Source organism: Rhinatrema bivittatum, chromosome 2 (genome assembly GCF_901001135.1).
Source record: "Rhinatrema bivittatum chromosome 2, aRhiBiv1.1, whole genome shotgun sequence".
In the NCBI taxonomy this organism is placed as follows: domain Eukaryota; kingdom Metazoa; phylum Chordata; class Amphibia; order Gymnophiona; family Rhinatrematidae; genus Rhinatrema; species Rhinatrema bivittatum.
In genome coordinates this window covers 808,326,572-808,340,378 of record NC_042616.1, presented here as the reverse complement: position 1 = coordinate 808,340,378, position 13,807 = coordinate 808,326,572, and the positions used below count along the sequence as shown (strand labels likewise).

Genomic DNA, 13,807 nt, shown 5'->3' with positions numbered 1-13,807 from the left:
GGGGGAGCATGTTGGAGTTGATTCGGAAGACGAGAAGTCTATGCTGGTTAGTTGGTTGGGGATGAGGGAGGGAGTGCAGTGGCTGGGTATGCAGACCTGGCTGTGGGGACCCTGTGCTTGGCCGTTCACCTCTGATGTCGGAGCTGTATTGCCTCCCAGGTGGGCGAGGAGTATAATATTGGCTCTGATGATGCAGTCGTTGCTAGGAGCAGTGACTTGGGAATGGCCCAAGAACTGGGATGACTGGTGAAGAAGTGGAGACGTACTCTTAATCTGTCACACTAATGTTTGAGGTGCATGTCTGTGCCTGCTTAAGCGGGTATGGTTTTGTCAGTTTATATTTTCTGCCCCCCCCCCCCCCCATCCTTGGCGAGCCTGACCATGCCCTGCTCCTCGTCCTGCCTGAAAAGGACTGACCAGAGCCAGCCCCTGGGGCTCGGTCTGGGTTTAGATTAACCGTCTTTCAGGCCTGGGTGCTCTCAGGGCAGAGAGGTGAGACTGTCGCTGCCAGCCAAAGAATAGGGCGGAGGATGCGCCTCTGAGAAGGGAAGGAAATGGGGTAAAAAGATGGAGACGAAAGAGAATGATCGTGACTTGGGGGAGGTGTGGGGTTTCATAGCTCTCGGATACATGCTGCGGTGGGGGGAGGGAGGGACATTGGCTGGTCTTTCTCATCGTCCTTCATTCAGTGCTTCCCCTTCTTCTCTCCTTCTACCCCAGGAGAATGAGATCAACATCATCGGCGTGGGCACCAACCTGGTGACGTGTCTGACGCAGCCCTCGCTGGGCTGTGTGTATAAGGTACAGGTGCCTCAGGAAATCTGCCTTCCACCTCCCCACCCCCCCAAATATGTAACTTAAAACGTGAGGGGAGCAGCTGCCACAGGAACTGGTTCTTCCGTCCTCTGGCACCGGCCTTCAAGGTGTTGGCCCTGACTTGGCAGCTTGTTGTAGATACTCGGGACTCCCCGAAGCGAGGCCAGCAGATACCACACGGTAGTGAGAGAGGCCTTCAGCATGCTGCCCTGTGGTGGCGGTGGCGATGGGCCACTGGCTACTTGAGGTCAGCCCCGGGATCTGGTTATCTAGGCTCCAGTTCTGTCCTCTCTGGCTTGGGGTCAAACCAGCCAAGCCAGAGAGGACAGTTCTAGGAATAACTGAGCCCCAGGGTGGATATGACGGACAGACCCTGAGGCTCTAACCCTTTTATTCTTCCTCCTCCGCAGCTGGTGCAGGTGAAACGCTGCCCCAGAATGAAGCTGAGCGAAGACCCTGAGAAAATGACCCTCCCGGGGAGCAAGACGGTATACAGAGTGCACGACTCTGCCGGTGAGCACGCCTTCTGGCTCTTCCGTGACTCTCACCTCGCCCGCCTTTAAAAGTAAAGCCCAAATCTCACACGGGCATCTCGGATGTTCCCTGCATGTTATCTTGTTTTAGTTTTTGAAAACACTCCGCATCTCCGAAGAAGAAATAATGTCGCAGACTGATGACACTGTTGAGTGCATGGAAACCCTCTGTGATAATCAGGTGATGACAGGACACATCAATAACCTAATGCCTCATACAGTGCCTAATGGCCAAGTGGCTTGAGCACCCCAGAATTGTTTAAAAACTTAGAAACATGACTGTAGAGAGAGACCATACAGCCTATCTAATCTTTCTATCCACACCAACTGCCCAGCTCCATAATCCCTCAGAGATCCCCTGTATTTATCCCATGCTTTCTTGAACCCAGATGCTGTCCTTGTCTCAGCCACCTTCACTGGGAGGCCGTTCCATGCATTGGCCCCCCTCTCTGTAAAGAAATATTTCCTGAGATTACCCCTTTCACCCTCATTCCATGATCCCTCGTTCTAGAGCCTCCTTTCTTTTGAAAGAGGCTCACCTCCTGTGCATGAAGCCTTTGAGATAACTGAATGACTCTCTCATATCTCCCCTATCTTGCCTTTCCTCTAGGGCAGTGATTTTCAACCAGTGTGTCACCAAGGGGTGGGAAGGTGTGTAACCAAAAATCTGACATAGCAAGCCTCTGCTTTCTGTAACAGCCACACATGCTTGCTGCTTGAGGAGAGTGCAGAGTAAGGAGCTGGGACTTAAAATTCCTCATCACCACTCCCCCTCACCCCTGGAAGTCACTGCCACCACCAATCCAAGCCAGAAATGTTGCAGGCATGCTGTATCCCGCCCCATCATCCTGCCGCATCTCCCCCCTCCCTTCTTGGAGTTTCAGGTTTTCTCTGAATGCCTGTTTATAATTTATGGTCTTTTATTCTGCATTAGATAAGAGGCAGTCTGCATTCTGCATGTTTGACAGAGCTGAGGGATTCTGCTAACTAGGATGTAGATTCTGTGTAGGGATCTAGAGCAGTCTGGCTTTCGTTGGTTTTCCAGTAGTAAGTGTCCTGTGCTCTATATTTGCAGTCTTGCTTTTTCATAGGTGAGCTTGTTACCTTTCCAGTCCTGGGTGTTAGCATACCAGCCATTCCATAAGAGTACTATATCATTTCTAAATGCCTTTTTAGAAGGTTTTCATGTTTCACAAAGTGGCTGGCAGGGAAGGGATTTTGAAGTTCTATTACTGAGGGGGTATCAGAATTTGGATACATTTTTTGGATGGTGAGTTGAGAGGGGAAGCTTCCTAACTCTCAGGTCATTCGTCAAAATGCATTAGGCTGTTATCACGGGCCATAACACATGCGTTATTTATTGTGATGCGAATGCAAATTTTGAAAATGTATTCAAAGGGGAGGAATTTGGGAGGGATGTATGAAAATGAGGGACATTAATGCAGCATGCGGTAGTGTAATGCACGTTATTGCTCAGTTTTAACGCCGGAAATAACTATACCTTTTTTCCTGACATTAAGCTGTGCAATATGGCCAAAACAGAATTCTTGATACTTATCACGAATTCTGTTTCGGGTATTTTCGGGCAGGGGGAGGTGGAGTGGAATAGAGAGAGAGCCTCTGGGGTGGCACACATACTAGTCAATTATTTATATCACTATAGGATGGCCAGCTAGTAACTCGAGGTGAGATTTTGGTGGTGGTCTAGGGTTTTGGGGCCAGTATTACATGCACAGTCAGAGGTACGAACAGCACAGTACACACCAGTGAAGATTTGCTGAGATTTAGAGTGAGGAAAGTCACACAAAGATGAGATTTCTACGATGTTCTCTCACCCTAACTTGATGCAGGGTACTATCAGGCTAGGGCGAGAGAATATTGTAGAAATCTCATCTTTGTGTGACTTTCCTCACTCTAAAAATCACTCACTCTAAAAATCAAGACATGAAGGTCTGCATTGCCCTAGGCATCAGCAAAAGCTGCTGATTATCCAACCAAAAACTACGTTATGGACAATATATTTTTACAAGATCTTTTAAGTACATAGGACACTTGCCGTAACAATTCAACAAGTCAGTTAAAATTTTAAACTGCACTCGATACCCAGTTGGAAACCAGAGTAATTCCTTAAGCAGTGGCGTTATATGATCCATCAATGAGCATCCTGTTGCTAAATAGGCTGCGGCATTCATCGTAATTGTAATGCTTTCATATAACGTTTTGGCAAACCATATAAAGCCCATTGCAGTAATCTAAGCATAATAATGTGAATGCTTGCATTATCGTTCTAAAATCGTTTTTGTCCAATCTATATTTCAACTGCTATATACGACTACTTGCAATTGCCTGCGCATGGAGAATTCTGAATCTAAAAATATACCTAAATCTTAACACATTCAACTGCTGTTATCTCCCCCGCACCCACCTGTAATGACAGCTCCAACCGTTGTACCTGTAGACTGGAGGGGGGCCAGTGTAACCCCAATATTTAAAAAGGGCTCCAGGGTGATCCAGGAAACTGTAGACCAGTGAGCCTGACTTCAATATCGGGGAAAAATAGTGGAAACTATTCTCAAGATCAAAATCGTAGAGCATATAGAAAGACATGATTTAATGGGACACAGTCAGCATGGATTTACCCAAGGGAAGTCTTGCCTAACAAATCTGCTTCATTTTTTTGAAGGGGTTAATAAACATGTGGATAAAGGTGAACCGGCAGATGTAGTGTATTTGGATTTTCAGAAGGCGTTTGACAAAGTCCCTCATGAGAGGCTTCTAAGAAAATTAAAAAGTCATGGGATAGGAGGCGATGTCCTTTCGTGGATTACAAGCTGGTTAAAAGACAGGAAACAGAGAGTAGGATTAAATGGTCAATTTTCTCAGTGGAAAAGGGTAAACAGTGGAGTGCCTCAGGGATCTGTACTTGGACTGGTGCTTTTCAATATATTTATAAATGATCTGGAAAGGAATACGAGTGAGGTTATCAAATTTGCGGATGATAGAAAATTATTCAGAGTAGTTAAATCACAAGCAGACTGTGATACATTGCAGGAGGACTTTGCAAGACTTGAAGATTGGGCATCCAAATGGCAGATGAAATTTAATGTGGACAAGTGCAAGGTGTTGCATATAGGGAAAAATAACCCTTGCTGTAGTTACATAATGTTAGGTTCCATATTAGGTGCTACCACCCAGGAAAAAGATCTAGGCTTCATAGTGGATAATACTTTAAAATCGTCGGCTCAGTGTGCTGTGGCAGTCAAAAAATCAAAACAGAATGTTAGGAATTATTAGGAGGGTAATGGCGAATAAAACAGAGGATGTCTCAATGCCTCTGCATTGCTCCCTGGTTAGACTGCACCTTGAGCACTGTGTGCAGTTCTGGTCACCACATATCAAAAAGATATAGTTGCACTGGAGAGAATACAGAAAAGGGTGATCAAAATTAATAAAGGGCATGGAACCCCTTTGAGGAAAAGGCTAAAGAGGGTTAGGGCTGTTCAGCTTGGAGAAGAGCTGAGGGGGGATATGATAGAGGTTTATAAAATCATGAGGTCTAGAATGGGTAAGTGCGAAACAGTTATTTAATCTTTCAGATAATACAAGGATTAGGTGGCATTCCATGAAGTAAGCAAGTAGTACATTTTAAAACAAATTGGAGAAAATTATTTTTTACTCAACACACAGTTAAGCTTTGGAATTCATTGCCAGAGGATGTGATTAAGGCAGGTAGTGTAGCTGGAATTTAAAAGGTTTGAATAAGTTCCTGTAGGAAAACTCCTTAAACTATTAATCAGTAGCCACTGCTTGTTGCCTGCATTCATAGCATGGGAAATATTTAATATTTGGATACTTGTGACTTAGATTGGTCACTGTTGAAGACAGGATACTGGGCTTGATGAACCCTTGGTCTGACCCAGTATGACATATTTTATGTTCTTATGACTTTACATGTACAAACAAGATCATCTCAGATTTTTTCACATTTACTAGTAAACTATTCTGGCTCATCCAACTAGTAATATCACTTATTATCTTAGTAATGTTTTGCAAGGCTTCATCAATATCTGTTATGCTTCTGAAGGTGGACCTTTGGTCAGAGGTAGAGTTGACACTACCTAAGAGGGTAACCCCTCTTGGGTTCCTACCATCGGAAGGCAAGGCTGGACATAGGTGGACCCTTGAAGACAGAGAAGAGATCTGGATGCAGGTGCCTCCTGCAGGTCGTGTAGTCCAGATAGCTGGCACCTCCAGCAGGTCGAAAGTCAGTCCAGGAGCCGAAGCTTGAAGGATGGTCGGCAGCCGGTCCAAGGGTCAACGCCTGAAGAAAGGTCGGCAGCCGGTCCAAGGGTCAATGCCAGACAAAATCCAACCAAAAGGGAGCGAAGCGGAACCAGGAACAGAGAAGCCAGGAACTCGAAGCACAGGGGTACCCCAAACTAAGAGCCAAGAAGCCAAGGCAAGGTCTGAGGAGCAGACCTTGCCTAAAATAGCAAACCGGAAGGTGGAGTCCACAGGGAGGAGCCATGACAATTTACAGTCTGTGCCGTGCGCGGGGCTCCAGGAAGGCCAGAGGGGGAGGAGTCAGCCCGACCGAGCAGGGAACCATGCGGCCGGGCCCGGCAGCAGCCACGAAAACCACCCTAAAGAGACCTGCCTGCTTCAGCGGGATTCCCAGAGGCGACTTGACGCCTCAGGTAAGTCTTCGGCCCCGGTTGCGGACCACGGTGGCCATGACACCTGGCTCCGGTTGTGGTCCGCTGCGGCCGGCGGCCATAACTATCACCTGAAATTGCAAAAAGCAGTTGCAAATCTTTGGCATACAGATGAAAAGTATACCCATTTTTTGCAGCAAAAAGCACAGTGGGAGAAGATAAATATCAAAAAGTGTGGCTGATAGACAAGACCCTTGAGGGACACCCTGATGCAGTGGAAGTCATTCAGATTGATCAATCTCTTTTCTTACTTGGAAGGACCCATTCACTCAGACAGAAATGAACAAACTGAGCAGTCCCCCTCCAATCCCAATTTAAATCAGGCATGATATCAAAATATTATGAGAGACTGAATCAAACGCTGCTGAAACATCTAGAAATACTGTGATAACTTGATGATTTCTATCAAGTTGATGCAGCACAAAATCACACAGCAATGAACCCTGTCTCTGTACTATAGTGCGAGCGGAAACCTCTCTGAAATGGTTGCAACACTTCATTATCATCAAGAAAGGTTGTTAGTTGATTTAAACGCAGACTTTTCTATAAGTTTTCTCAAAGAAGGTAATACTGAAATAGGGCCATAGTTATGGGGATCAACCCTGGACAAAGAATTGATGGATCTTTTTGGTATCAGCTGAACTGTCACGTGCTTAAAACAATTAGGAAAAATACCTTCATCCAAAGAAGCATTAACCAACTTCATTAATAGCACTCTGACATTTTCTTTCTGGACAACTAATATCCAAAACTGACAAGGTACTATAGGGCAGCGAGACCGTTTCAGTCCGGTAATAGTAGTCAACCTCGGTCGAGACCTCAGTCTCGAATGATGACCACTTTATTTGCTCCTGCTTCCTTATCTCACACTCTGTAAGAGTCAAGGATACCAGGCCCGTTAAAGCTAAAATACGTTCCACCTTTTCTACCCAGAATTGTGCTAATGGTGTGCAGTTTGACTTTTTATACAACATGGATTAGTCAGTGGCACCAAATTTCTAAGAGCAATCCGTCCCCGAGACCGAACTGCTCCCCTACTGGAGTCCATCACATAAGGGCCGGCCCTTATATTCCTAATCAAGGGAAAGACGAGTAAACTCTGACTTAACAGGAGTACGAAGGGGCGCGTATTCCACAAGGATGCCAGCAAAGAGGGGCAGGATCTTTCCTGGCGCCCCGCCGGCAGGCGGTTCCTTTTCGCAGGCAGCTTGTCGAGGGTTGGTGACGTTGCTGTGCTGATGGGCGGAGTCGTCGAGGCTCGGGCACAGCGCTCTCTCTCTCACCAGCAATTAGCAGCAAAACAAGTTAAAAGTGCACAGGGCAGAGCTCCGGCCGTTTCTCTCGCTATGCAGCCAAGCATTATTTTTTTGTGTTTGCTATCACTTTATTCATCTGTTTGGCTTACCTTATCAGATAAAATCACCCCCATATCCTGCTGCTGTTTCATGTGCATCGGGTTTTTTCCCCCCCAGTCATGAATTAGATGTTTTGTGAGGACAGTTCCTTCCCCGCCCCCCCGCTGTAGGCAGGCAGCACGTGAGATGGTCATGGATTCCGCTGCCTGTCCAACACCCGTCCCTAGCTTCTGAATCTTTACTCGGGTCATGCATCATCCCTAGGTGTGCAAAGGCATCCAGGTCCCCCACCCTTTCAGATTTCTCTAGTTCCACCTCCCTTTCTGTGTTTCTGAACCTGCTGCCCCCATCCCTGCAGGCCGAGGCACCTGGACGGCAAACGGCCTCTCCCTCCCCAGCTCTGTACTCCTCCTCCCCGAGGAGTCCCCTGTCAGAATGTGTTTGATTTTCCGATGGGTGCCGCTGCCATCTCTTGTGCGGTCCTCGTCAACTTGAATCCCTGTTCCAGGTGTCCCCAGAGGCCGCTGCATAAGAAGGGGAAAAGCAGGGTGAGGTGGCTGGTGGTGCGGGCTGGAAGGGGGGGGGGGGAAGCCTGTGGTATAGTTTTAAAGCCCCCCTGCAGAGTTAGAAGAAGCTTATGCAGAAAAAGACTCAACTTGAAAAGCAAACTATTGATTTGCTAAACTGAGGAGAAATGGGCGCTCTGACCGCCCAGAAAGCTGGAGACGGTGCCAACCAGGTTCCACTTCAGGCAATGAGAAATCTTGCAAGAAACAAAGCCCATCCTGCTCTATTAGAGGAGTGTGTGTAAGAGGAATATGAGCTCTCTACCAAGTAGAAAGCAGATTAAGATAGGCAGAGATACTTTAAAACATTCAGACATTTCAAGTCAAGACCTGGAGCTCTACTTCTGAGAGATGCAGGGGGCACCTTGCCTGGACCTTGCCTTTAAAAGTGAGTAATCCAGGGAGTGCCCCGAATCACACAGACAGAGCTGGGATTAGAACTGAGACCCAGAGAGAGAGAGAGTGACTCGCCCAGCATCACACAGCCGGTGACCAGAGCTGGGATTAGAGCCCGAGGAGATAGTGATTGCCCAGAATCATGGTCGGTGGAAGAGCAGAGGTTATTAGAAGGTCATCTCTGGCTTTCCAAGGCCCGGCACCTCTTGTCTTTACGTAGTAGCCTTTTGGCACGTGGCATTTCAAAGAGTGGAGCTGCCCATGGCTTAGCTGTCAAGAGTCGCCAGCATGTAACCGAATTAGAGCGCAGCGGGCATTGTAGCTTGCCTGGCACTCGCCCCTGCGAGTGATTTGGGGACAGTGTTGGGGGCAGCAGTTGGAGCTTTCTGGGGGCTGTAGAAATTCGTTTTTTGCACATTTCAGCTAAGGTTGTAAAGGGCCAGCGGGACGATTTTAAGTCCATCCGTCCATGGGCCTGGGGCCAATCAGGCTGCAGTTTGGGGGGGGGGGGATGGTGGAACATTGCCCTGGGATCTACCTTATTGAAAATGCCCTCGGTCTCATACGAGGGAGGGCGTGTTCGGTAGGATAGAAGCTGAAAAGCATGGATTAGCATGGTTTGTTCTCAGTCGATTAAACAGTAAAATTAATTACAAAACACTTACAAATGTAGGACTTGGAGGTGTGGCGTGTCAGGATAATACTGACTGTTGGCTACATTGAGTACTCTGCTTCAGTTAGCACTCGACGCTTTTGGCCCTGCCCAAGCCTCTTGACACAGAAGTAGAGCTCCAGTAGAGCGGCCAGCTTGCTGGACTTAATGTTGGGGGGGTCTGGGGTGAAATGGTAGGAGTTGCCCCTTGAAGTCTCTTTCTTTTCTTCCCTCCCTCTTGCTTTCTCAGGTCACCCGGTCTTGGATCTCATGGCTCTGGAAGAGGAGCCCCCGCCTCTGCTTGGCCAGGAAGTGGAGTTCCTTCTGCTGGGGAGGAGCGAGGAGGTGGAGAAAGTGACGGCTGGTGCCGTGGAGGTGCTACATCGGGTTTATTTCAGAGACGGCCAGGTCAGGAGAAAGCGTGACTGCGTTCCCCTTCTGCTCTCCCCCATCTTAACTTGCCCGGTGCTCTGGCTCTGGCTGGCTGAGGATCCAGGTGTCTCATAGTGGCAGGCGCTTTTAATGCAGGCTTCCGTGTTCTCTAGCTGTCCGAAAGAAAGAGGAAGTACGCCTGAATTATCTCTCTCCCTCCCACCAAGAGACCCCTTCCTCTCCCGTGGTATAGCATGGCCCTACCTCACAAATCACTGGCATGTGTGCTTTTCTTCCTTCCTTTGATTTTGGGGATAGGTGGGGGAGGGAGAACAGAACTGTACAGCTGGCTGGACAAATTGGGAAGAAACTAGAAGAAAGGTCAACTATGGGAAAGGAAATGTAATGTAAGAGAGCTCTGTGCACGCACTGCTTCTCTATGGGGGAAATGATTCCCAGGTAAGAGAGCTCTGTGCACGCACTGCTTCTCTATGGGGGAAATGATTCCCATGTAAGAGAGCTCTGTGCTCGCACTGCTTCTCTATGGGGGAAATGGTTCCCATGTAAGAGAGCTCTGTGCACGCACTGCTTCTCTATGGGGGGAAATGGTTCCCATGTAAGAGAGCTCTGTGCACGCACTGCTTCTCTATGGGGGAAATGATTCCCAGGTAAGAGAGCTCTGTGCACGCACTGCTTCTCTATGGGGGAAATGATTCCCAGGTAAGAGAGCTCTGTGCACGCACTGCTTCTCTATGGGGGAAATGATTCCCAGGTAAGAGAGCTCTGTGCACGCACTGCTTCTCTATGGGGGAAATGATTCCCAGGTAAGAGAGCTCTGTGCGCGCACTGCTTCTCTATGGGGGTAATGATTCCCATGTAAGAGAGCTCTGTGCACGCACTGCTTCTCTATGGGGGAAATGATTCCCATGTAAGAGAGCTCTGTGCACGCACTGCTTCTCTATGGGGGAAATGATTCCCATGTAAGAGAGCTCTGAGCACGCACTGCTTCTCTATGGGGGAAATGATTCCCATGTAAGAGAGCTCTGTGCACGCACTGCTTCTCTATGGGGGAAATGATTCCCATGTAAGAGAGCTCTGTGCACGCACTGCTTCTCTATGGGGGAAATGATTCCCATGTAAGAGAGCTCTGTGCACGCACTGCTTCTCTATGGGGGAAATGATTCCCATGTAAGAGAGCTCTGTGCACGCACTGCTTCTCTATGGGGGAAATGGCTCCCAGGTAAGAGAGCTCTGTGCACGCACTGCTTCTCTATGGGGGAAATGGCTCCCAGGTAAGAGAGCTCTGTGCACGCACTGCTTCTCTATGGGGGAAATGATTCCCATGTAGGAGAGCTCTGTGCTCGCACTGCTTCTCTATGGGGGAAATGGCTCCATGTAAGAGAGCTCTGTGCACGCACTGCTTCTCTATGGGGGAAATGATTCCCATGTAAGAGAGCTCTGTGCACGCACTGCTTCTCTATGGGGGAAATGATTCCCATGTAAGAGAGCTCTGTGCTCGCACTGCTTCTCTATGGGGGAAATGATTCCCATGTAAGAGAGCTCTGTGCACGCACTGCTTCTCTATGGGGGAAATGGCTCCATGTAAGAGAGCTCTGTGCACGCACTGCTTCTCTATGGGGGAAATGATTCCCATGTAAGAGAGCTCTGTGCACGCACTGCTTCTCTGTGGGGGAAATGATTCCCAGGTAAGAGAGCTCTGTGCACGCACTGCTTCTCTATGGGAGAAATGATTCCCATGTAAGAGAGCTCTGTGCACGCACTGCTTCTCTATGGGGGGAAATGGCTCCCATGTAAGAGAGCTCTGTGCACGCACTGCTTCTCTATGGGGGAAATGATTCCCATGTAAGAGAGCTCTGTGCAGGCACTGCTTCTCTATGGGGGAAATGATTCCCATGTAAGAGAGCTCTGTGCATGCACTGCTTCTCTATGGGGGAAATGATTCCCATGTAAGAGAGCTCTGTGCACGCACTGCTTCTCTATGGGGGAAATGATTCCCATGTAAGAGAGCTCTGTGCACGCACTGCTTCTCTATGGGGGAAATGATTCCCATGTAAGAGAGCTCTGTGCACGCACTGCTTCTCTATGGGGGAAATGATTCCCATGTAAGAGAGCTCTGTGCACGCACTGCTTCTCTGTGGGGGAAATGATTCCCAGGTAAGAGAGCTCTGTGCACGCACTGCTTCTCTGTGGGGGAAATGATTCCCAGGTAAGAGAGCTCTGTGCACGCACTGCTTCTCTGTGGGGGAAATGATTCCCAGGTAAGAGAGCTCTGTGCACGCACTGCTTCTCTATGGGGGGAAATGGCTCCCATGTAAGAGAGCTCTGTGCACGCACTGCTTCTCTATGGGGGAAATGATTCCCATGTAAGAGAGCTCTGTGCACGCACTGCTTCTCTATGGGGGAAATGATTCCCATGTAAGAGAGCTCTGTGCACGCACTGCTTCTCTATGGGGGGAAATGATTCCCATGTAAGAGAGCTCTGTGCACGCACTGCTTCTCTATGGGGGGAAATGGTTCCCATGTAAGAGAGCTCTGTGCACGCACTGCTTCTCTATGGGGGGAAATGGTTCCCATGTAAGAGAGCTCTGTGCACGCACTGCTTCTCTATGGGGGGAAATGGTTCCCATGTAAGAGAGCTCTGTGCACGCACTGCTTCTCTATGGGGGGAAATGGTTCCCATGTAAGAGAGCTCTGTGCACGCACTGCTTCTCTATGGGGGAAATGGCTCCCAGGTAAGAGAGCTCTGTGTACGCACTGCTTCTCTATGGGGGAAATGGCTCCCATGTAAGAGCTCTGTGCACGCACTGCTTCTCTATAGGGAAATGGTTCCCATGTAAGAGAGCTCTGTGCACGCACTGCTTCTCTATGGGGGGAAATGGCTCCCATGTAAGAGAGCTCTGTGCACGCACTGCTTCTCTATGGGGGAAATGATTCCCATGTAAGAGAGCTCTGTGCACGCACTGCTTCTCTATGGGGGAAATGATTCCCATGTAAGAGAGCTCTGTGCACGCACTGCTTCTCTATGGGGGAAATGATTCCCATGTAAGAGAGCTCTGTGCACGCACTGCTTCTCTATGGGGGAAATGATTCCCATGTAAGAGAGCTCTGTGCACGCACTGCTTCTCTATGGGGGGAAATGATTCCCATGTAAGAGAGCTCTGTGCACGCACTGCTTCTCTGTGGGGGAAATGATTCCCATGTAAGAGAGCTCTGTGCACGCACTGCTTCTCTGTGGGGGAAATGGCTCCCAGGTAAGAGAGCTCTGTGCACGCACTGCTTCTCTGTGGGGGAAATGGCTCCCATGTAAGAGAGCTCTGTGCACGCACTGCTTCTCTATAGGGAAATGATTCCCATGTAAGAGAGCTCTGTGCACGCACTGCTTCTCTATGGGGGGAAATGGCTCCCATGTAAGAGAGCTCTGTGCACGCACTGCTTCTCTATGGGGGAAATGATTCCCATGTAAGAGAGCTCTGTGCACGCACTGCTTCTCTATGGGGGAAATGGTTCCCATGTAAGAGAGCTCTGTGCACGCACTGCTTCTCTATGGGGGGAAATGATTCCCATGTAAGAGAGCTCTGTGCACGCACTGCTTCTCTGTGGGGGAAATGATTCCCATGTAAGAGAGCTCTGTGCACGCACTGCTTCTCTGTGGGGGAAATGGCTCCCAGGTAAGAGAGCTCTGTGCACGCACTGCTTCTCTATGGGGGAAATGGCTCCCATGTAAGAGAGCTCTGTGCACGCACTGCTTCTCTATAGGGAAATGGCCACTATTGCTTTTTTTTCTCTCTTCACCACACTTCCCCTCTGCAGCTATGATCCTTTTTATGTATAGAGATGTATAAGAACCTTTATGTGCATGTGAACCTGTGTGGCTGTAGGTATGCATTGCGGTTTGGCCTCGTGTGCCGGCTCTGCTTCCCGTTCTCGTTCTGTTTCCTTCGCAGATCTGCCAGCGTCTCCCCGGCCTCGCAGAGATCCGGCGCCATGCCCAGACCTCCCTGACCGTGCTGAGTCCTGACCACAGGCGGCTACAACACCCTGACCCTTACAAGGTAAAGTTCCGCCGCGGTCTGGGACCAATTGTTTTTTTTTTTTTTGTTTTTCTATTTCGTTTTCTTTCTTTCATTCATTTGTAACTGAGAGCTCAGCGGGGCGGGAGCGGCCGGAGATCTCTCCAGCCCCTGAGACCCGCAGATGAGGCGAGGGGATTGCTCCATTTGAAAATGAAAGAGAAAAGCACTTTTTTTTTTTTTTTTTTTTTGGTTGTGGTTCTGTTTCCTTTCAAATGAACGCCCAGGCCTGGTGCTCCGCTAAAAAAAAAAAAAACCGCCCAAAAAACAAAAATGGCTTTGAAAGCTTGGTATCATTTCTCCAGTTTTAA

General features: G+C 48.7%; 1 protein-coding gene across 1 annotated transcript in view; it reads left to right on the top strand.

The window, feature by feature from the left end:
• Positions 1-13,807, top strand: part of LOC115085781 (nicotinate phosphoribosyltransferase-like) — a 75,924-nt gene that overhangs the window by 46,016 nt on the left and 16,101 nt on the right. Inside the window, exons 9-12 of the mRNA XM_029592186.1 lie at positions 721-801; positions 1,227-1,329; positions 9,284-9,441; positions 13,371-13,478. Coding sequence (XP_029448046.1) covers positions 721-801; positions 1,227-1,329; positions 9,284-9,441; positions 13,371-13,478 — 450 coding nt within the window. The remainder of the gene's footprint in view (positions 1-720; positions 802-1,226; positions 1,330-9,283; positions 9,442-13,370; positions 13,479-13,807) is intronic.